The sequence below is a fragment of the Antennarius striatus genome, chromosome 11, assembly GCF_040054535.1.
Source record: "Antennarius striatus isolate MH-2024 chromosome 11, ASM4005453v1, whole genome shotgun sequence".
Taxonomy (NCBI): domain Eukaryota; kingdom Metazoa; phylum Chordata; class Actinopteri; order Lophiiformes; family Antennariidae; genus Antennarius; species Antennarius striatus.
In genome coordinates this window covers 21,632,173-21,656,767 of record NC_090786.1, presented here as the reverse complement: position 1 = coordinate 21,656,767, position 24,595 = coordinate 21,632,173, and the positions used below count along the sequence as shown (strand labels likewise).

General features: G+C 43.6%; 1 protein-coding gene across 1 annotated transcript; it reads right to left on the bottom strand.

Moving 5' to 3' along the window:
• Nucleotides 1–14,522: 14,522 nt before the first annotated feature.
• On the bottom strand, nt 14,523–24,157 carry valopa (vertebrate ancient long opsin a). Its single transcript, XM_068328140.1, has 6 exons — nt 23,531–24,157; nt 21,876–22,086; nt 20,178–20,295; nt 17,051–17,284; nt 15,773–15,994; nt 14,523–14,839 (listed from the first exon to the last, which is right to left on the bottom strand). Exons 1-6 carry the CDS (start codon nt 23,892–23,894, stop codon nt 14,822–14,824), a joined length of 1,167 nt encoding a protein of 388 aa, XP_068184241.1. The 5' UTR covers nt 23,895–24,157; the 3' UTR covers nt 14,523–14,821.
• Between the last annotated feature and the right edge of the window lie 438 nt (nt 24,158–24,595).

Below are 24,595 nucleotides of genomic sequence, written 5' to 3'. Positions count from 1 at the left end.
GAGAGTTTTACAGTCCATGTATGAATAGCAGCATCTGCCGAGGTCGGCACTTCATCTCCATAGACAAGAGTTTAGATGACAAACCAGCAGGGGGGTGATCAGCTGACAGGTCAATGGTATCTGCTCCCCCCACGATCTGGAAAGACTTCTGTCTTTACAGTGTGTACCACGCTTCATAGTATTCATGTCATGTATTACCAGTATTACCAGTTGGCTTCAGGTCAGTTTTTGGGATTTCATGACGGTAGTTTTCTGAAGTCTGACCAATTTATAAAATCTGCTCTCATAATTTAATAGAGTAATGTTGGGATCAGTCAGCTCTTCAATGCTTTGGAGAAGGATCCCAGGCCGGGTCCGCAGCTGAGCATCATCATCATCATCATCATCATCATCAGCATCATCATCATCATCATCAGCATCATCAAGTAACGGGGAGCACCTGGTCGGCGTTCCCAGGTTGTTGAACCCCACCAGTTCACCGGGGTCGCGTCGCTTCACCTCGCAGACGGTTGTGTTGCAGAGGTTGAATGATCAGTGTCACGCTGCTATTTGTGTTCCTTGATTGGTGGTCATCTGTGGATGTTTAATAAGCTGTTGTGAACTTTTGGAGCCACCTGCCGTACGTGACCCTTATTTTGTTGGGGTCCATGAGCCAGCCGTAACAACGGGCGCTTGTCTCTGGTGCAGCTCCACAGTGCGTTGGCGTCATGCCTGAGGTGTCCCCCGCCTCATGAGTCTGCTGTGATAGGCCCCACGAAGCAGAAGAAACAGATACAATGAACACATGAAAATAACTTATTAATGTATACATACAGTACTCTAGCCTCAGACAGTCTGACAGAAACACAGCATCCAAACTGTCTCCCCCCACCAGGGACACACACACACCGGGGGTGGCCGGGGGTGTGGGATTCGAACTGCCAATCCTTTAATTATTGGAAGACTTCCTCTACCACCTGAACCACTGCCCCCCCCCCCCCCCCCCACCGAAGAACAAATTGACACGACAGGCTCATTAAACACACACTCTCCTATTTACGGCCCCATTCCCCCCTCTGGCACACAGTGATGACATCAGAGCCCCCACTCCAGTGGTGCTGCAGTGATGTGTTGAATGTGTTTCCTGACAGGCTGATTCCTCCTTCAGGTGTATTCCTGTACATCTCAAGGAAACCACCAGGGCCTTACGTGCACTTTGATTTAGATCTAGTGGATGGATCACTTTTAGGGTTTGATAGAAGAACATCTTCAGAGACTACATCCTAACAGGATGTGGGGTAGTGAGGAACACTGTCTCCTCACAGTGAACATCAGGATCCTTCCCACCATCACAAACATGCAATATTGTTTTTGTCTAAAATATATTGTTGGCATGAATGTCTAAAAGAGGTGAGAACTGTAACTAACACCAAACCGTCATTCCCAGGCGTCTCACTGTACAGCACGTCTCAGCATCATCTGACTAATGGCTCCGGTATCTTTTCTTCAGGATTTTCAAGGACAAATTTCAACGACTTCCTTCTATTCTGAATGCAGTCGGAGCCACTAACCCCCCCACCTGACAAAGGCCCATTGTGAGGTCTTTCTGCTGTACAGAGAACTGCTGGAATGCTTGATCAATATTCCTGCTATAGTCTTCTCTCCTAGCCTTCAGACAGAGTTAGAGGATGATGTCAAAATGCATTTAAGCATCAGTGCAGGAGAAACACTGAGGAAACAGTTAAAGGCTGTGTTATTAGGACCTGGTGGTCCCTGCAGTTTGAACCCAATCAGGACTTTAACTCATACTTTGTCACAATGAAAAAAAGAACAGTTATCAATAGTCAATCCATCCATTTCCTGTAGAGCAGATGATCGCACACACACACACACACAGACACACACACACACACACACACACACACACACACACACACACACACACACACACACACACACACACACACACACACACACACACCTACAGACAATGTGGTGAGACTAATTCATCTAAGCTGAATGCATTAGGAATCCATTCACCCACTGTGACACTCAGTGGGTTTTCAGTGGATATTTCAGAAAAGACGTTTCTGTCGATGGTCTTGGTGAGCAGCTTCTGAAGAAATCACACAAACAACAGATTGTTGCTGTTTATGTCAGTTCACCTTCATGTTGTTCACTATATTTCACCATATTAGTGAGTCTTTTATTTTATTATGTCAGTAGTAAATCAATTAAAGCATAAATACATTTGAATATTTGGCAGTTTGTATTACTCTCTTTTTTAAATCGTAAATGTTTGTCAATGCCCTGACACTTTTTTTTCTGCATTCCTTTAATCTGCTGTAATATTGTTTGAACTTTGCAGGAATCTTTAGATTCTGCAAACGTTCTGTTTAAAGTGCACTTTTTACATTCTGTATTTTTTATAAAATTCAGCTTGTAAGAACCTTTTGATGACAAACTTATGACAGGATGAAATCTCGTTTTGATTTGAACTGTCAATTAATTAAGGTATTTAAGAATAAAATGAATACTTCTTCTCGTTTGGGCTTTTCCCTTCAGGGGTCTCCACAGCAAATCAGTGTCCTCCATCTAACCCTGTCTTCTCATCCTCTTCTCTCACACCAACTACCTTCATGTCCTCTTTCTCTACATCCATAAACCTCCTCTTTGGTCTTCCTCTAGGCCTCCTGCCTGGCAGTTCAGAACTCAGCATCCTTCTACCAATATATTCACTATCTCTCCTCTGGACATGTCCAAACCATCTCAGTCTGGCCTCTCTGACTTTATCTCCAGAACCTCTAACATGTGCTGTCCCTCTGATGTACTCATTCCTGATCCTATCCTTCCTGGTCACTCCTAGAGAGAACCTCAGCATCTTCATCTCTGCTACCTCCAGCTCTGTCTCCTGTCTTTTCCTCAGTGACACTGTCTCTAGACCAAACAACATCGCTGGTCTCCCCACAGTTTTGTACACCTTTCCTTTCATTTTAGCTGAAACTCTTCTATCACACATCACACCTGACACTTTCCTCCACCCGTTCCATCCTGCCTGGACACGCTTCTTCACCTCTTTTCCACACTCTCCATTGCTCTGGACTGTTGACCCTAAGTACTTCAAATCCTCCCCCTTCTTGATCTCTTCTCCCTGTAACCTCACTCTTCCACTTGGGTCCCTCTCATTCACACACATGTACTCTGTCTTACTGCGGCTAACCTTCATTCCTCTCCTTTCCAGGACAAACCTCCACCTCTCTAGCTTCTCCTCCACCTGTTCCCTGCTCTCACTGCAGATCACAATGTCATCTGCAAACATCATAGTCCATGGAGATTCCTGTCTAACCTCGTCTGTCAGCCTGTCCATCACCATAGCAACAAGAAGGGGCTCAGAGCTGATCCCTGATGCAGTCCCACCTCCACCTTGAACTCCTCTGTCACACCTACACACACCTCACCACTGTCTTACAGTCCTCATACATGTCCTGCACCGCTCTAACATACTTCTCTGACACTCCAGACTTTGTCATACAATACCACAGTTCCTCTCTGGACACCCTGTCATCAGCTTTCTCCAGATCTACAAAAACACAATGCAGCTCCCTCTGGCCTTCTCTGTACTTCTCTATCAACATCCAGGTACTACCTGTCTCATTGACTACCTGATCACATTAGCTGTAGTTGTCCAGTCATCTGGAAGCACCTCCTGACCACCCAGAGCCTGTCTTAACTCCTTCCTAAAAGTCCTGCAACACTCTTCCTTTTTCATCTTCCACCATTTCGTCTTCTGCTCTGCCTTTGCCCTCTTCATCTTCCTCACCACCAGAGTCATCCTACACACCACCATCCTATGCTGTTTGGCTACACTCTCACCTACCACTACTTTGCAGTCACTGATCTCTTTCAGGTTACACCGTCTACACCAGATGTAGTCTACCTGTGTGCTCCTACCGCCACTCTTATAAGTCACTCTATGTTCCTGCCTCTTCTGGAAGAAAGTATTCACTACAGCCATTTCCATCCTTTTTGCAAAGTCAACTACCATCTGTCCTTCTGCGTTCCTCTCCTGGATACCAAACCTGCCCATCACCTCCTCATCACCTCTGTTTCCTGCACCAACATATCCATTGAAGTCTGCTCCAATGACAACTCTCTCACTTCTAGGTATGCTCTGCATTTCTTCATCAAAGTCCAACCAGAATTTCTCCTTCTCCTCCAGCTCACATCCTACCTGTGGAGCATACCCACTAACAACATTGAACATCACACCTTCTATTTCTATCTTCAGACTCATCACTCTATCCGACACTCTTTTTACCTCCATGACATTCCTAACAAACTCCTCCATCAAGATAACTCCTACTCCATTTCTCCTCCCATCTACACCATGATAGAATTACTTGAACCCTGCTCCTAAACTTCTAGCCTTGCTACCTTTCCACCTGGTCTCCTGGACACACAGTATGTCTACCTTCCTCCTCTGCATCATGTCAACCAACTCTCTACCTTTTCCTGTCATAGTTCCAACATTCAACGTCCCTACTCTCAGTCCTATACTCTTGGTGTTCCTCTTCTCTCTCTTCCTACGAACACACTTTCCTCCCCTCCTTCTTCGATCAACAGTAGTCCAATTTCCACCGGTGCCCTGTAGGTCAACAGCGCCGGTGGCGGTCGTTGTTAACCCGGGCCTCGACCGATCCAGTATGGAAGTCATAGGTTTGATTCGCATGTTTGATTTGGCAAAAGTTTTACACCGGATGCCCTTCCTGTTGCAACCCTCTGTATTTATCCAGGCTTGTGCCCTCTTGCGGCTACATTAAAATGAACACTGAATAGTAAAATTAACCCAGAATATCCTGCTAAAAGAAATTTCCACCTCCAAAAAAAGTGAAAGAGTATTTATATCATCCAAAGCTAATAATTCAGAATCCAATTTAGTAATTAATTAAATACAATACCTGTTCTAGTCATTTATTTTTAGCTCCCCCTAAAGTACCAGCAACACAAGGCCTTTTCATTCAGGAACTGTTTTATTTTTTGGAGGAGGGGGGATTAAATATTAACACTGAAGCCTTGACAAATGTATAACTTATCTTCTTCTTATCAATTAATGATGGGTTTCAAAGTGTGGGGGAAATAGCGGGCCCTAATATCCTTTTTCATCTTGGGGGAGAAACGGCTGATATTACAGTATATTTTTACTCCAGCAATTAGACCTTTTTAACAGCAGCAGCTCTGACAAACCATCCGTCATCTGAAGATGACGTTCATAGTGTTGACCTGGGCTGCCTCCATTTCTGCCCCCATTGTGACTGAATCATTGTCCATGGACAGCCTGAGCTCTATAATATTTAAACATATTAAAACAAGTATCTCCAGTAAAATACCACAATACAGTAATAATCACACATTAAGAGTAAAAACAGTTGTCACTAAGCAGCCTTCAAAGTTCTCATTTGAATATTTGCTATGACCACCAGATGCCTGGCTCCAATGCAGTGAAGCAGACATCTCACATTAACAGTTCACCATCTCTTAGATCCTATTGCATGCAGCAACATTCCCCCTCCAATGCAAACCCACATTGTACTCCCCAATCCCTGTCGTGAGGGGCTCCAACGTGTAAACCTTGATGCCCTGTTGAGTCTGTCCCTGACTTCCTGACATCTGGATTTCCTTTTCAATACTGGCTGCACATCATGTCCAATCAGTAGAGACCAAATAGGATCTTTAAATGTTCTGCATTGAACACAGTCTCAGTATTGATGTGAAGGTCTGCAATTGGAATGATGAAACAGTCCTGATTGAAACACTCCCTCTGCCACTGCAGGGGTTTCATCTCGCTCTGGAGGATTACCAAACTGACAGAAGTGAATAGATTAGAAAACAGATAGAAAACATACAGTACATACTATCAGTCAGATAAAACACATTCCACAAGACAACACAACAATGAAGGAAGACATAAGTCCAAATAAAAATATAAATACACAAAAGAAGACAATAAATGCACTAAGGAGTCCAGAGAAATACACAATTAACACACCTGAGGACATATAAATATACAGCAAGAAAGAAACATAAAAAAACACAACTAAAAAATATAAATACATAACTAACCAACTTTTTTTTTTTGCTTCTGGCCAGCTGTTCAACAACACCACAAAAAATGCATCATAAATTATGAGGATTTCTGTTACTGGTTTCTTTACTTTAGCCGGTTTTCTACCCAGCACAAACATACAGACGTCATTTTACTGTCCTACAGTTTCAGTCACGTTCACATCTAGAAGCAAAGTTGGAGCATAAACAATATATGAATAAAAAAAAGTACAATTTCACTCCAAACCCACTACCATGTCTGACACAGGAAGCAGAGGCTGAGGTCTCAGAGGTGGACTCGTCCATCACCCAAGCTGAAGTCACCGAGGTGGTTGCCAAACTCCTCGTTGGTAAAGCCCCGGGGTGGATGAGATTCACCCTGAGTACCTCAAGTCTCAGGATGTGCAGGGACTGTCATGGTTGACATGTCTCTGTAACATCGTGTGGCAGTCGGGGACAGTACCCCTGGATTGGCAGACCGGGGCGGTGGTCCCTCTTTTCAAAAAGGGGGACCGGAGGGTGTGTTCTGACTATAGGGGGATCACACTCCTCAGCCCCCCGGGTCTGTTCCAGGGTACTGGAGAGGAGGATTAGACCGATAGTCAAACCACGGATGAGGAACAATGCGGGTTTCGTCCCAGTCGTGGAACACTGGACCAGCTCTACACTCTTCATCAAGTGCTCAAGGGTTCATGGGAGTTTGCCCAACCAGTCCACATGTGTTTTGTGGATCTGGAGAAGGCATTCAATCGTGTCCCTAATGGTATCTAGTGGGGAGTGCTTTTGGAGTATGGGGTCCGGGGTCCTTTGCTGAGGGCTGTCCGGTCTCTGTATGACCGAAGCCAGAGCTTGGTTCACATTGCCGGCAGTAAGTCAGACCTGTTCCAGGTGCACGTTGGACTTCAAGGCTGTCCTCTATCCCCAGTTCTGTTCATAATCTTTATAGACAGAATTTCTAGGTGCAGCCAGGATCCGGAGGGGGTCCGGTTTGGGGACCAAAGGATTTCATCTCTGCTTTTTGCAGACGATGTTGTCCTGTTGGCCTCATCAAACCTGGACCTTCAGCTGCACTGGGACGGTTTGCAGCTGAGTGTGACACAAGTGGGATGAGGATCAGTACCTCTAAATCCGAGTCCTTGGTTCTGGACAGGAAAAGGGTGGTGTGCCCTCTTGAGGTCGATAGAGAGTCTTTGCCCCAAGTGGAGGAGTTTAAGTATCTTGGGGTCTCGTTCACGCGTGAGGGAAGGATGGAACATGAGATTGACAGACGGATCGGTGCAGCTTCTGCAGTGATGCAGTCGCTGTAGGTCTGTGGTGGTGAAGAAGGAGCCGAGTCGTAAGACGAAGCTCTGGATTTACCGGTCAATCTACGTTCCTACTCTCACCGATGGTCATGAGCTTTGTGTCATGACCGAAAGGACAAGATCCCGGATACAAGCGGCTGAAATCAGTGTCCTCCGTAGTATGGGGGGCACCCCCTTAGAGATATGGTGAGGAGCTCAGTCACCAGGGAGGAGCTTGGAGTAGAGCCGCTGTTCCTCCGCCTCGAGTGGAGCCAGCTGAGGTGGCTCAGGCATCTGTTCAGGATGCCTCCTGGATGCCTTCCTGCCCCTGCCACCCGGCCCTGAATACAGGTAGTCGCCGACTTACGACCTATGCGACTTACGACCGAACCACTTTACGACCGCAATGTCCGGGTAGCGCGGGGCCTTCCCTCCAGCCACAGTACTCACGCTCTGAGACTCCCGTGCCCTCTTCAGTCACCACACCACGCCGCACACACACTGTTCAGTCACACTGTGAGATCAGTAGCTCAGCCAAGTAGAGTGCAGCACACTTCTTCCTTGTCTGTATAGGTATACCTCCAAGATGTCTAGCAAGAGGAAATTGTTTTCATCATCTTCTCAGGCTGCAAAGAAGGCAAGACGGGCCATCGATCTGGACACAAAAATGATGGTGATAAAACAGCACGAAGGAGGAAAAAAAGTGAATGTGATCGCACGCGACTTAAAGTTATCACACTCTACTGTGTCAACAATTCTGAAAGACAAAGATAGGATCCGTGAAGCTGTGAAAGGTTCTGCATCTATCCACTCAACGGTAATTACAAAACATCGCACTGGGCACATTCATGAAATGGAAAAATTACTGCACATTTGGATGGAAGATCAGATTCAAAACGGACTCCATTAAGCCTTTGTACTGTGCAGACGGAGGCTAGAAGTCTATTCCAGACTTTGAAGGAAAGTGCTGGAGAAGACTACTGTCAGAATTTTGTGGCTAGAACTGGGTGGTTCAGGAGATTCAAGAAAAGTTTCCAGCTGCATAACGTTCGAGTGACCGGAGAAGCAGCGAGTGCAGACGACAAAGGAGCACGTGAGTTTGTTGCTAGTCTTGACGAACTGATTACAGAAGAGGAGTATCTTCCAGAACAAATCTTCAATGTTGATGAAACTGGGTTGTTCTGGAAACGAATGCCAGAACGCACTTACATCCATAAGGAAGCCAAAAGCATGCCGGGATTTAAAGCCTACAAATTAAGGCTGACTGTGCTGCTCGGAGGGAACGTGAAAGGGTTTAAGCTTAAGCCTTTCTTAATTTATCATTCAGAAAACCCGTGTGCCTTCAAGAATGTAAACAAGCACACTTTGCCAGTTTCATATCGTGCTAACAGGAAGGCATGGATGACCCAGGCATTGTTTGAGGATTGGTTTATCAATTGTTTCATTCCTCAAGCGCGAGAATACTGTTAGGAGAGCGGAATTCCTTTCAAGATTTTGCTGCTCCTCGACAATGCACCTGGACATCCACCTCACTTATCTGACCTCCATCCGGACGTAAAAGTGATTTTTTTGCCTCCCAATACAACTCCACTGAACCCTGATCCAACCCATGGATCAGGGTTCAATTGCTGCATTCAAGGCAAACTACCTTCGTACCACCTTTGCACAAGCCATTTCTGCTATGGATGCAGACCCAGAACTATCGCTGCGAGATTTTTGGAAACAGTACAACATTCTAATGTGTATCAAGAATATTGCTACTGCTTGGGAGGCTGTGACGGAGAAATGTATGAATGGGGTTTGGAAAAACTGTGTCAAGCGTTATGTGAACTCTTCTGCTGGATTTGAAAGTGACGAAGAACTTGAAGAGATTCGGGAGAAAATAGTTAAACTGGCAAAAAACCTCTCCTTGGAGTGTGAAGTGGAAGATATCGAGGAGTTGCTAGACAAAGAATCAGGAGAACTTACGAATGAAGAACTGATCGCGCTGGAAGAAGAAAGAATGGAAGAAGAAGAGAGAAGAGGAGCAGAGAGAGAAGAGGAGGAACCAAAAATGTTCACCACCAAAGGATTGTCAGACGGCTTTTCCCTCTTAAATAAACTCCTTGCACACTTTGAAGACATGGACCCAAACATAGAAAGATTTGCAAGGATTGAACAGATGGCAAACGACGCTTTCCGTCCTTATCGTGAAATTTATGAAGAGAAAAAGAAACAAACAATACAGACAAAGCTCACAATGTTTATGAAAACATCGTCTCCCGCTCCCACCAACCCACACGCTGCCCCAGCTGACGATCCCGACGACCCACAGCCAAGAACCAGTTATGCCAGCAGCCACTAAGTTTGTACAGTACAGTACAGTACTGTAGTACGTATACGTATTTTACGGTCTTTGCATTTTGGTATTTCAACACTACATCGTTTTTCATTTTGTATGTTTTTTACATAATAAACTAATTGTATTGCTGTACGGTGTTGATTGTTTGACTTGAACATGACAGACGTAAAAATATGGAACAGTATGATACGGTATCTAGAGAAAATGATCAGAGAGACGCCACCCCCCCCCCCCCCCCCGCTCCCTCGTGTTTCAGAATAGGCGAGAAAATTTTTTTTGCATTTTTACGACCGGGTCGATTTATGACCGATCTGTCGGTCCCAATCGCGGTCGTAAGTCGGCGACTACCTGTAAGTGGTTTAAGATTGGTAGATGTTCTGCTAGCATCATCCTGTCATTCCATTCTGTCTCTGTCCTGCTCTACCTGCCTGTCTGGGAAACAGAATGTATTTGACATTCAGCCTCAGTAGTATTGTCAATTATCTTGAACTAAGAATCACTGAGGTTGGATTTTGTAATGACTTTTTTGAATTGCTATGTATTACATGTATATGTCACGATTCAGTGTGGGGGGTGTGGCAGGGGGAGAGGCGAAACTTGTGGGTGGAGCCTCAGCTCCACACCTGTTGGTTCTCTCCACACCTGTTTCTCATCCCCTCACCTGTTGCTGGTTTTCACGGCTGAACTCAATCAGGCTAATCACCAGGAGGCTTCTTCAGCCAGGTTTGGTCGGAGCTCTTTGCCGGTTCGTTTTTTCTGAAGTGTGGTCCTGTAGTTGAGTTCATGAGGTTCTGTTTTGTCCCTGCCTTGTTCTGTTTGCCTTCCTGCCCGTGTCTGTAATTAAGTTTAAAACCTATGATTAAAACCATGGACAAAGACTCTATCCCTCCCTCCGTGACGGTATATGTATTCAATGGCATATTATGACGCATATCGCTTTTGTTTTGCCATTACTTTCACAGGAAGTTGAAAACAATCCTTCATACATTTACCATTTTGTCAAAAAGTAAAATATTTTAATTGAATTTAGACACATATAATTCATTTGTTCATGACTGTGTCAGCTTTAAATGAATTCAGTTGGTTCACAGAAGAAAAACAACATTTGTTAGTTTACAGTTAATGATTAGTTCTAAGATGTGAATCAATCAGTTTCTTTGTAACACAATATCATGAAAGAGGCTTTGATACGAAGATTTATGGTCCGATATAAAATGTTTAAATTTAAGACTTGTCGGTCATACTGTCTTTACTAAACAGAAATGTGTCCACAAACTCAGTGAAACTCAGTGTTTCCATTTTAATATGCCAATGTATGTGTGAAATGTAGAGCAACACATATTCATCTGAAGAGAAAATAATGGATTTGTCATTTACAACACAAACCCTGATGATTTTTATATCAATTATTTGTTTAAGACTGCTAATCTTAGCAGTCTCCAGACACCCCACGAACCTGCCAACGTGTCAGTGGGCTCCACTGTAGTGGAATTTAATTTCATTTTAATTTAATGCACTGTTATAATTCCCAAAGGGAAATTAAGAACGCACACTCTAGTTTTTGTTAGTCAATCAAAACACACGCATGCATATTAGTGTGTAATACACACAACCACACACAAGGGGGCCTGTAGGCATGCAGGGGAGGTAGAGTGGCAGGCAGCTCCTTCTTGGTGCGCCTCAAATGAGCAATTTGTAAAGGGGACGGCACCTTGCTCAAGGGCGCCTCGGCAGTGCGTGAGCTGACACCTCCCACTGTCAGCTCACCTCCGGGTTTTGGGGGGTTTTTTGGACGGGAGCAGGAATTGAACTGCTGATCTTGAATCATAGGACGACCCGCTCTACCTCTGAGCCACTGGCGCCCCTCGATCGGGTAGATCCCAGTTCATGATCAACACAACAAGAAAAAAAAGACCTTCATTTTTTCACCCACAGGCAATGTTAAAGCCACCAATTCATCCCAAGTGCATGTTTTTAGCATGTTGGAGAAAGTTCAAGGCAACTTAATATAATTAACATGTCATTATCAACAGGCTCAGTATCGCGGTCCTTTAAAGTAGTAATGAAGCCGCTACTCAAAAAAAATTAACCTTGACTCTGTTCTAAATAACTAAACTGTAGACCCATCTCAAATCTCCCATTCTTGTCTAAGATCTTGGAGAAAATAGTCGCTAATCAGTTTTGTGATTTCCTTAAATCCAACAGTTTATTTGAGAATTTCCAGTCAGGTTTCAGGGAACATCATAGCACGGAAACAGCACTTGTCAAAGTTAGCAACGACCTTCTAACCGCTTCAGACAGAGGACTTGTTTCTCTACTGGTTCTCTTGGACCTCAGTGCGGCGTTTGACACAAGTGACCACAATATTCTTCTGTCACGACTGAACCAAACAATTGGTATTCAGGGATCAGCGTTCAGTCCTATTTAACTGACCGTTCCCAGTTTGTTCACATTCATAATGACTCCTCCCAGTCCACTACAGTTAGTTATGGTGTTCTTCAGGGCTCGGTTCTTGGTCCAATACTGTTTATCTTGTACATGCTTCTTCTGGGTAATTTGATAAGGAAACACTCCATCAACTTCCATTGTTATGCCGATGATACGCAATTATATCTCTGGATTAAACCTGATGAAGTCAATCAGGTGGCTGAACTACAGGAGTGTATTAAAGAGATTAAAGACTGGATGAACACATTGTTCTGATCCTAAAACGTGGAAAAACTCAAGTCATTGTGCTCGGCCCAACAACCGTTAGGGATGGAGCATCTAGTGATGTAATCACCGTGGATGGTGTCACTATTGAGGCCAAAACCACTGCGGAATCGAGGGGGTTATTTTTTATCAGAATTTGTCGTTTAACTCACACATGAAAAAAATGACTTTTTCCATCTCAAACGTTGTTAAAATCAGACATATTTTAAAGCGGAATGATGCAGAAATTAATCCACGCTTTCATCACTTCAAGACTAGTTTACTGTAACGCACTTTTTTCAGGCTGCCGCAAAAAGTCGCTGAAGAGTCTTCAACTAATTCAGAATGCTGCTGCCCTTGTTCTGACCAGGACCAGTACCAGAGACCAGGTTCTGACCAGGACCAGTACCCGAGACCGGGTTCTGACCAGGACCAGCACCAGAGACCAGGTTCTGACCAGGACCAGTACCCGAGACCAGGTTTTGACCAGGACCAGTACCCGAGACCGGGTTCTGACCAGGACCAGCACCAGAGACCAGGTTCTGACCAGGACCAGTACCCGAGACCAGGTTCTGACCAGGACCAGCACCCGAGACCGGGTTCTGACTAGGACCAGCACCAGAGACCATATTTCTCCTGTGTTGCTTCTCTGCACTGGCTTCCTGTGAAAGCTAGGAAAGATGTTAAAATACTCCTCCTCACTTCCAAAGCCCTTGGTGGCACCGACCTTCCTGAAGGAACTTTAGTTCCTTATAATCCATCTAGAGCATTACGCTCTCAACATACTGGCCTACTGGTGGTTCCTAGAATCTACAAAAGTGGGACAGGGCTAGAGCCTTTAGCTATCAAGCCCCTCTGTTGTGGAACCACCTCCCTACCTCAGTTCAGGAGGCAGACACCCTCTCATTTTTTAAGATGAGACTGAAAACATTTCTTTTTGCTGAAGCTTATATTTAGGGCAGCTCAGGCTGCTACGTTATTTTGCCACTGGCCGAGACGGCAGGAGACTCATCATCACACATGAGCTCCTCTCTCCTCCTGTCTGACTCTATTCTTAACTACATTGAGCTCCTCTCTGCTCTGTGTTCTGTCCACTCTCTCTATTACTCCTCCTCTCTGACCTCTCTTTGTCCTGATCTCCATTCACGCCCCAGCAATTACATTTTACTGACTCGGCATCTTCCCTGGAGTCTCTGTGTTCTATGTCCTCACAGGTTCTCTCAGGTTCACCCCTCATCCACCCATCAGCTGTGGACCTAATCCTCCCATCCCACCAGTATCACCCCTCATCTATCCATCTGCTGGGGTCCTGCTTCCTTCCATCACGTATTTGTGCATTCAGCTGTGATAGTGTTTTTGATACAACCAACGAGATGATGGGGAAGAAGTCAGTGAACGCAGCCTGACATACCCGTTATGTCAGACTGCGTTCCTGTACCCGTTATGTCCAGCTTCAGCAGCTGGATCAAAACTCCTAAATCTAATCCTAAAACCAGGACTCAATCTGGCCTATCTGACACACTCTGTCTCTCTTTCCCTGTCCTTGTCTCCATTGTATTTCCTCTCCTCCCACCCGGTCAAGGTGGATGATTGCCCAAGAGTTTCTTCCTCAATGAGGGAGTTTTTCCTCACCACTGTCTCTGATCTCTGGTGGGTTCTGTTGGGTTTCTCTGTCTGTTAAAGCGCTTTGAATGTCTGTTGATGTGATTAAGCGCGTAGAATTAAAATTTGATTGATTTATTGGTTGGTTGGTTGGTTGGTTGGTTGGTTGGTTGGTTGGTTGGTTGGTTTATTGAACCAATGCAAGTACGGTTAGAACACGCAAACTCTAACAGAGGGAACCCAGGTTAGGATTCAAACCCATAATTCTAATCTTTTAAACAGGAAACACATGGAATGTGAATCACTTTCCAGTTCATGTGGACATTTACATCGAACTAAGGCTCAAAGAATACGTTTTCATTTCAGAGAAGTACTCGTGTCTGTCAGTTTGCCTGTCCTCACCCTGGTCACATGCTACTGATTATCAAGGCATCGGTGCATTAATGCTTATATACGCTAAAATGTTAGTTCTACCAACAGGCTAAACATGATTGGACATAAATAATACATTACAAACACCAGATTGTTAACTTTTCTCTTAATATGATAATGAATCACAATGCAGGACAGAGAATACAACAGATTTTGACAAATATCCAGTAATGAACAAACATGCATCACAAAGTCAAACAGAAGACAATATAACAGCCACTAAACCTACTGTAGCAAACAATGGAGCATTTAACTCTGTCATCATATTTAGACAAACATTTCTGTTAATGTCTTTATGATGAAATGGTGCAGAAATGTGGTTTTAATATTGTTTGAATTTGTGGATCATCCATGTTCTTGACAAGTCTTGTACAACAACTCTTCACAGCAGCTAACAGCATTGATTGTGCTTTAAAAAAACACAAAAAGACATTGAATGAGGCTACCAACTTGAAAACTTTTTTGCAGTAAGAGCATTAAAAGTGAAACAAAAAACTAATAATAAATTGAAACTGACTTCCACAGAAAAGTCAATGTAATGTTGTCCACATGACAACATTACATTGATCTGTAACTTTACCAATACAGTTAATACTGGTCAATCAATATCTATATGCTTCTCCTGACAGGTGGATAATTATCACCATCAAATGCTCACAAACACAGATTTAAACATATCTGTGGACAACATTGGATAACAAAAAATGCTTTTATTCATAACGTGTACGTCTTGGATTTTCTGCTAAACTGCTGCATCAGTTCTGTCCCATACATTTGAATGTGTGTGTCTGTTCTGCTTTAGTTGTGAGCTTTTTGCTGGAACCTCCATAATATGCAGTAGATTACCTCTATTGATCTCTAAGGCCATTGAACATCTTCACTAAACATAAGTTTGATCCAAGTTTACAAGGGATGAATTTAAGGAACCGTATCAAAACGTGAAAGTAATGTAATACTTCTCAGCCTCTGGTAGCATCGTGGATGCACTAGCAGGTGTTCAGTGTTGGTATATGCAACGATAAAATATGAGATGTTCTCCAATCACCCAACAAACTTTGAGTAACACTCTGAACACACATATGTACAACTCCCTCTAGTCTCCTTTCATCAACATTGATCTGAACATGATCTACTTTTTGATGGTTTGCCTATTTTCGCAAATGATGTGAAAAATAGAACCATTTATGAAAAACTCTTCTAGTCGACTGTTCTCCACTCTGTTCCTTCTATCTACACTATCTACACCACAGGTTAAAGGTTACTTTTCCAACAGACTCAGAAGCACACTGCATTTACATTACAAAAGGCTGTGGGGGCAAAGGGTTCGTCACATGGGACAGACTTTGTTCTCTGGGATGGGCAGCTGGGCAAAGGAGCCACAGTCGGTTGGAGAATCGTCAGACTTGGAGGTTGCGATGCCCCCCACGGGGATCCGAGCAGCGATGGCCGACATCTCTCCTGTCTGACTCTCTGCCGTTATTCCTTGTCGCTCTGACGTCTGGTTCATGTTGCTGTCTGGGATTGACCCCACGCCGGTGAACAGCTGGATTAGGCACTTCCTGAACTAAAGAGGAAACAGGAACATCATCTGCACTGACGATGTGTTGGGGACCAAAGACATTCAAATGAGAAGTGTACAATAATAATTAACCTTTATTTTCTCCATTCTAGACATTAATCACACACATACTGTACATGTGCAGAGGACGAAACACGCACACACACACACACACACACACACACACACACACACACACACACACGCACACAGGCAGCTACTTCTTGTTGCATCCAGATGAGCGACCGATAAGGAGGCGGTGCCTTGCTCAAGCGCACCTCAGCAGCACCTCTCCACTGCCAGTTCAGTCAGATTTTTACGGTACATTTATGGACTGAGTGGACTGAGATGCTGCATTTTAAAATTCTGTGTACGGCGATCCCTTGTTCCTCGTGGTTAACACGTTCTAGGAACCACACGCAAAAAACAAAATACCGCGATATAGCGACCAAGTATTATATACAGTAATTTAAACGTTTATTAATTTAAACCACCTTACATCTGTATTACCTTTCCCCACATTCTTATAGAAACACCCCCGGTGTTTGTTACGGTGGACAAGGACACAGGATATTCCTTGAGGGTCTTTACTTGGCGTCCAGCTTTAACAAGGAACAAACAAGGCTGTCACAGACTGAAACATCTCGCGACGCCCCTGAATTCAAAAGTTTACCTTGACCTACTTTCATTATGGTCGCAGCAATGAATTCTACTGTATATTGTACTATTGAGTATCGACACGCCAACACTGACATTACAATACATCACCGCTTCACAGAATGTACCGAGAACCGACAACGATCTCCTGTTCACTCTCACACAACCTTCTCAGTCTCGCCAACACATGCAGAACACACACACACACACACACACACACACACACACACACACACGTAGGCCAACTCAGGAAAACACACACACAACGTAACAACACGGGTTATCACAGACTGTTTAAAACACTTTTGTATTAAACAAAAGCTGTATTAAAGAACGCAACACACACACAGGTGCTGTCAGCCAATAGCATGCACGTACCGTATGTGTGTGTGTGCTCAATGTTACCTGTTTGTTCATGAACACGTAGATGATCGGGTTGTAGACAGCAGCTGTCTTGGAAAAGAAGGCAGGGATGGACGCCAACCTGGGGTCGAGCTCAATGGTGGGGTGAGCTGTGACCAGTATGGAGAAGGCTGCGTATGGCGTCCAGCAAACCATGAAGGCCACGATCATCACCACCACCATACGGGTCACCTGCCTCTCCGGTTTCCTGGCTGTGGCCAGACGGCCGTGAGACACCTGGAGCACAGCGACAGCACTGTGTTACATCACGTGTTGTTTTACACATTTAAAGTAGAAAACTGAACAAACATTTGTTTTTTCTAAACAAGCCAACACCAAAACGATCAGCCATTAACTCCAACAGCACAGCTAGTCAGGTTCTGTCAACTCCCTGTGGAAAGTTTCCAGGAACATCATACCAGGGGTCCATTTTATGAAGCAGCTTTAGGGACACAGTTTAACTCTGAAAGGAGGGAAAGTCAGTTAGTCGTTTCATAAAGGGAGGTAACTCAACTCTGTGTGTTAGAGTAACAGACTGTCTGGACCTCATCTACTCAGGAGCAGGTTTTACCCCTTGAACTCAGAGTTTCCCTCTGACTCCATCCTCTTTCAAAGCTGTTCACACCTCAGTCAGTCAGAGTAAGAGCTTTACCGTAGTTCTATTTGATCAATAAAAACTCTGTTGGGTCCGTTTGGCACATTAGGTGTTAACCCAGTGTTTTGTACAAACCAAGGTTATAATAGTTTGGGATTTTTCAATAGTTTTTATTTTTATTTAGTTGTAACTCTTTGTTTTCAATTTCAGTTTAGTTTTAATTAGTTTTTAATGCTAGTTTGCTAATTTAGTTTAGTTTTAAGTTTTTGAAAATGCTTAGTTTTAGTTTAGTTTTTATTAGTTTTAGTCTTAGTTTTAGTCTTTTTTGGTAGTAAGGGATATTTGTCAGAGATTAAAAAAATTAAGTGCAATATGTGTTCTGTTTCTTAAGTGAGATGCAAGTAGTTTCTTTCTAAAACAAAAACATGAAAAACTCAAAACCCAGTACCTCCTTAAGTTAAGCTATCTGACTCCTAACAGTAGTTGTGTCGGGCTGCATCGTGCTGCCTGGCCTGGGGTCAGCTTCTGTTTCAGGGGAAGGAGGCTGGGCGTTCTCCCTTACTTGCTCAAGGTAAGCTAGGTTAGCCTTCTTGTGTGCGCTTTTCAAATGGACTTTAAGATTCGTGGAATTTCCCCCCCCCAGAAAGGTTCCACATATTTTATCATGTTCCACTACAAGGCACTTACTCTTGTCTGAGACAGTCATATTCAAAATATTCCCAAAAAAGGACTCTGGAGGTTTCTCTCTACTTTCGCCGCCATGCCGCCCGACAGATTGATACACTGACAAAGACGAAAACTAAGCAAATTTTCTCAATCATTTCAGTTTGTTTTAGTTAGTTTTGTAAACACACAATACGGTTTCAGTTAGTTGTCGTTTTTTTGCAAAGCCTCGTTTTTATTTTTATTTCAGTTAACGAAAATATTTTTACACATTTAGTTTTCGTTATTTCGTTAGTTTTCGTTAACGATTATAACCTTGGTACAAACATGTAATATTAATTTGTAGAGAATGAAATATTCCTAGGGAGATGATGATCAGACCACTGCCACATCCATTTCATGTACGCTACCATTTCACGTCCCAATCCATCACAAACATCCACAACCTGATCTGACCTGTTGGGAATTTCCATCTAAACTATGGAAATGACCACACTGCATGTGCTTACACAAACATGTACAACACAACACACACAGCACACAGTGCAATAACCCCCCATCGCTGAAGATACACCTCTGAACCCAGAACAAAGTACCCCAGAGGGCTTATTCTTGAAGAAAACCCCTAACAGTCGTCATGTTTGCAGCATAACTTGGGGCGGCAGTAGTCAGTCCGTTAAGTATTTGACCGGCGACCGTAGGATCGCTGGTTCAAGACCTGTGAGGGCCAGGATGTTTGGATTGGGAACTGGCAGTGGGAGGTGCCAGTTCACCTCCAGAGAACTGCAGAAGTGCCCTTGAGCAAGGGGTGGAGATGACCAAAGGCCTGATGAAAGCCGTCTCCAGTCCCTATGTCACCTCAGGATGACCCCCCAGAGAGCCTGTGGTAGAAGTGTGTTGTTCTTCATGCTACTGCCTCTATCGGTGGAGGACAACACCCCACCCTGACGACCCCGATGATGACCCCGTCCACCTGACCAGAACGGCAGCGCAGTGAGAGACACCATCAGCTAGAATCGTTTGTTTAATTCACCATCATCATCACCACAGCAGACAACATATATACTGTATGTACAATCATTCTCTAACACAAATGTTCTAGTTATTAAAAAGTATCAAATGTGAAACACATGCAGTTGTTTTTGTGAGAACATTTTGTTAGTATGTTTTACATTGTTAATACAGTAACTATTAGCAGTGATGTCATCATTTTGCTCCACGTTTCCCTTCAAAATAAGGTCCATAAACCAGTTTGTCCTCAAAGGTTGGTGGTTCGTTCTCCCCCTTTAGTCAACCTGTTACATATTATTTACATTATATAATTTACTGATGATTTTATTTATTTTTTTAAAACTGTATTATGATGAGAACATAATCTTTGTATTCTATTCTACTCTATTCTATTCTATTCTATTCTAATATTGTAAATGGTTAAATAGTACAGAGTGATTAAAATAATCTGAGAGCTCAGTCAGAAATAAAAGGTTGTATATAATAAAGGTCCATTCATAATTTAATGGTCCATAATTTAATGGCTCCCTAACATGTTTTCAGAATATTAGGGAACTATTTATGAATTATCAATAAATACAGGACAAATATAAAATGCAGTTATCATCCTAAAAATACACAGTAAAAACACAACAGTGACATTGAACTGTATTTATACATAAACCAGGCTGTACAGTATGGTGGTATTATATAGTCTATTATATAATCTGTAATTACTTTTATTTTATTGTGTGTCCACTGTGTGTGTGTGTGTGTGTGTGTGTGTGTGTGTGTGTGTGTGTGTGTGTGTGTGTGTGTGTGTGTGTGTGTGTGTGTGTGTGTGTGTGTGTGTGTGTGTGTGTGTGTGTTGCTCACACTGACCTTCCGGAGCTTCCGCAGCAGCTTTCCATAACAGAAAAATATGACTCCGAGCGGCAGAATGAAGCAGGTGGTGAAGAACGTGATGATGTAGCTGTGGTCCCTCATGTTGGTGGAGTACCTGTCCAGAGGTGGAGGACAAAGATGTCTACATATACATTTATCTACCTTAAACTGAGTCAAATCCATGTAACTTCAGTAAAAACACAGCTTTTAGAAAACACTATGAACCCTATCCTCCATAGAGCCCATAAAGGGTTCTAAACTGGAGCTGCTCTGCTGTGGTGGAGCTGCACAGAGACACACTTGGGTAAGCAAACCAGACTATTTGTCGTCACCATCGTTTCGTACATCAAAACTGAATATATACGTAAATGTAACAAACCATATCGACACAAAGGAGTTGAAACCTGTCGATACGTTATAGAGATTTGCCAAATATTTTTTCTTTATCTGGTACAGTTACTTTGTCCACAATGTGGTGGAACACAAGTGGTTTCACAATATATCAGGAACCAAAACGACACACAGCATGTCCATAAGAATGTTAATGACAGATAACTTCATTTTCTGTCAACTGGTCTCATATGAGAGCTGAAGAACAGTAAATCATCGTGTTCTGTTTGAAAAACAGGAATGTAGAAAAATGGAAATGATGCCTGTGTCTGTTGTGTAGAGCAGGAATAAAAGATCCCATCACATGAACCAGTGATAGGTTTAGCCCTATTATCATTCATTCATTCATTCATTCATTCATTCATTCATTCATTCATTCATTCATTCAATCATTCAATCATTCATTCATTCATTCATTCATTCATTCATTCATTCATTCAATCATTCAATCATTCATTCATTCATTCATTCATTCATTCATTCAGTATCAGTATCATTAGTGATCAGCTCTTATTCCAGGTCTGGTCGTACCTAAGATGCTTCGATGGACTCCTCCAAACCTCATCTCCAGTCTTGTGGCTGTTCCTGTTTGTTTCGTCCTTTCTCCACGAACCCCTCACTCAGCTTCATCCAGCATGGCTGAAGCTGGGGGGATGCTTCAGTTCTGCTGGGTAAGCCTTTTGCAATTAAACTAAGTCTGGAACATAGTACTTTGTTATGCTGCCACCGTGTGGTCAGAAATTAAAATAGGTAAGTTTGAAGTTCAATTTATTTGAGGTTATGTAAGAAAACTTGATTTCAAATTTCAACTATTTTTGCTTTTAAAAATGATAGGAAATCTGTGTGTAAACAGACACACAGTGTGAGAAACAACTCTAACCGTTAACTGCAACTAAAAATAACACACATTTATTTTTTAAATGAATTATTTCGTTAATTTAAAACACCTTTATTTCTTTTTATATTTTTCGAATGAATGAATGAATGAATTTAACACACCTTTATAACACACCTTAGGTTTTACCTTTGGAGCACAAAAGGCTTTTCTACTTCCCCATTACAGTCAGGATCACAGGATTTGTGTTTATCTCTGCCCTGAAAATGAACCTGACATTTGGTTTCAATCAGTAATCCAAAAACTTCGCCGTCACTGTCAAAATAATTTAAAAACCTCCACAGGAGTGTGGTGAGAGAATAGTGAATAGTGCTGTAGATAAAGGACTTTCACATCCACCTGTGTGTGATGTCACATTCGACCAGCGGAGTCTTTGTGTGTGGCAAAGATAATAAAAGCTCATTTCTCACCAGTCGGGCTCACAGGTGGTTCCAATCTTGCTAATGCTGTATCTGTTCCAGCCCAGCACTGGGGGGAACGTCCAGATGAAGGAGAAGGTCCACACAAACAGCAGACCGAGGCCCGCGTGCTTGGCTTGTAGGCGAATGTTCCCCAGGGGCCGGCAGATGACGAAGAACCGCTCGAAGGACAGAACGGAGAGAGACCACAGCGCCACGATCCCTGAAGAAACACAGGTGAGGAAAGCAATCAGGATCCCAACATGGAACCAAAGCGTACATCTGGGTTCACATCACACCTGCGTGGTCCCTCGTTCACCACAGGGGGAAATCTGATTGGTTTCTCACATCTACACGTTTAGAATGTGACTGTAAAACCTGAACCAGGAATTATTTGAGGTTTCTGGACCCAACTGAAGTGTCGTTGAACCTTCTGACAGTCTGTATGCACAAGTTCTGTTACATTTGGCTTTTTTTGCACATGCAAAATGCAAATACATGTGTGTGATGGTTCATCAGTCTTTTAGGAAAAGATACAAAACTTAAATAAGATCCTCTGTAGAGGGTCCAGCGCTAAAATGAACCCCGTCTGTTACTATTGTTACTATTCAAGGTGGGAGAAAAATCAGACCTGATTTTACCAAAAAACAATTCACTTTATTTATTCTGCTCACTCATCAGAACCATCTCATCCCCATCCTTTACTTCACACACACACACACACACACACACACACACACACACACACACACACACACACACACACACACACACACAGGAAACGCTGCTGAACCCTCAACTGAAGTATTTCAAACACAAAACCCCATCTAAGATGTGAACGTGAGCAGGATGAGGGAGGCCTCCTCCAGTGAAGGACATTCAATAGTTTTACTTTTTAAAAGGCTCTCATGAATCCCTGTCATCAAAACATTTTTATTTTCTGCTAAGAATTATTTCTGAAGAAGATATCAATCAACTTTTCATGCGCTGTTACGTAACAATCCACCAACGTAATCAGCTTAAATTCATCTTTTGGTTTATATTTATTTTCTTTGCTGTAGTTGTGTGTCTGTATGTTTTTGTGATCGGCTCACCTCTATCTTGCACATGAGTTGTGTTATTACCATGACTTTGTGAGCCTGTAGTGTGAAGGGAAGGGGAAGGGGCGGTTGGGTGGGGGGGCAATTTTTTTTTCTTCTGATTTACATTATTGAACAAACTCTTTTCATAACTTGAAAATTAATAAAAATACCTTGTGTAAAAAAATCCATGCACTGTTTTAATAATAATAATGATAACAATAATATGATTATTATTATTGTTGTTGTTGTTGTTAATAATAATAAATAATAAATAATAATAATGATGATGATAATAATAATAATAATAATAATAATAATAAATAATATTGTTAATAATAATATCGTCTCAACATTAAGTTAAAAAAATATCCCTAGCTCCAACATCCTCAATCTGCCTCCACTCATTGAAACTTCAGTGTGTCTGTGTGTGTGTGTGTGTGTGTGTGTGTGTGTGTGTGTGTGTGTGTGTGTGTGTGTGTGTGTGTGTGTGTGTGTGTGTGTGTGTGTGTGTGTGTGTGTGTGTGTGTGTGTGTGTGTGTGTGTGTGTGTGTGTGTGTGTGTGTGAAGTGACCACATGAAACTTACCGAAGAAAGTAACGGCGAACCCCTCCAGGACGCACGCCCACCTCCCCAGGAAGAAGTAGCCCCTGGCGTTGGTCATGAAGCTGATCACCCCCCCGGTGAGGGACACCAGGAAGTCGGCGATGGCCAGGTTGACGATGATGTAGTTGAGCGGCTGCCGGAGCTGCTTGAACCTGAAGGTGACGTACATCACCACGAAGTTCTCGCACAGGGACAGACACGTGACCACGAACATCAGCACCGCCAGGACGGTGAAGTTCCACGGAGCCACGTTCCTCACGGGTCCGGTGAACGGGTCGTCCGTGGGGGGCAGCTCCGCCGCGAACGTGAACGACACGGCGTTCACGGACAGGCTGAGACCATCCATGTGAGCTGGTTCTACCGGGGCAGCAGATCCGGTTTCTTTCTCCCAACTCGGTTCAGTCTCTCTGGAACAGACGCGCTCCGCTCAACGCGCTGCGCGCACCGCGGAGCATCCTGCGCCCCGGGACCCGCGATCCACAAAGTTCCTGTTTTTAAGTCCGGGGGGGTTCACTCGCATTGCTGTGGACAGAAATCCGCCCCACACGCTGACCTAAGCCTTTATCTACCCCGGTGATGGGGGAGAACACGCTTCACGCTGGGAGCACCCCGCCCGCACGGCTGGACGGTCAGCGGCCGCTGGCGAGCGTTTATATAGGAGCTCCTCACACACTCCTCCTCCTGCACGGCCTGTATGTGTGTTACACCGGTCCTATGAGGGGTGTGTGTTACACTGGTCCTACTAGGGATGTGTGTTACACCGGTCCTATGAGGGATGTGTGTTACACTGGTCCTACTAGGGATGTGTGTTACACCGGTCCTACTAGGGATGTGTGTTACACCGGTCCTACTAGGGATGTGTGTTACACTGGTCCTACTAGTGAGGTGTGTTACACCGGTCCTATGAGGGATGTGTGTTACACTGGTCCTATGAGGGGTGTGTGTTACACCGGTCCTACTAGGGATGTGTGTTACACTGGTCCTACTAGTGAGGTGTGTTACACCGGTCCTATGAGGGATGTGTGTTACACCGGTCCTATGAGGGAT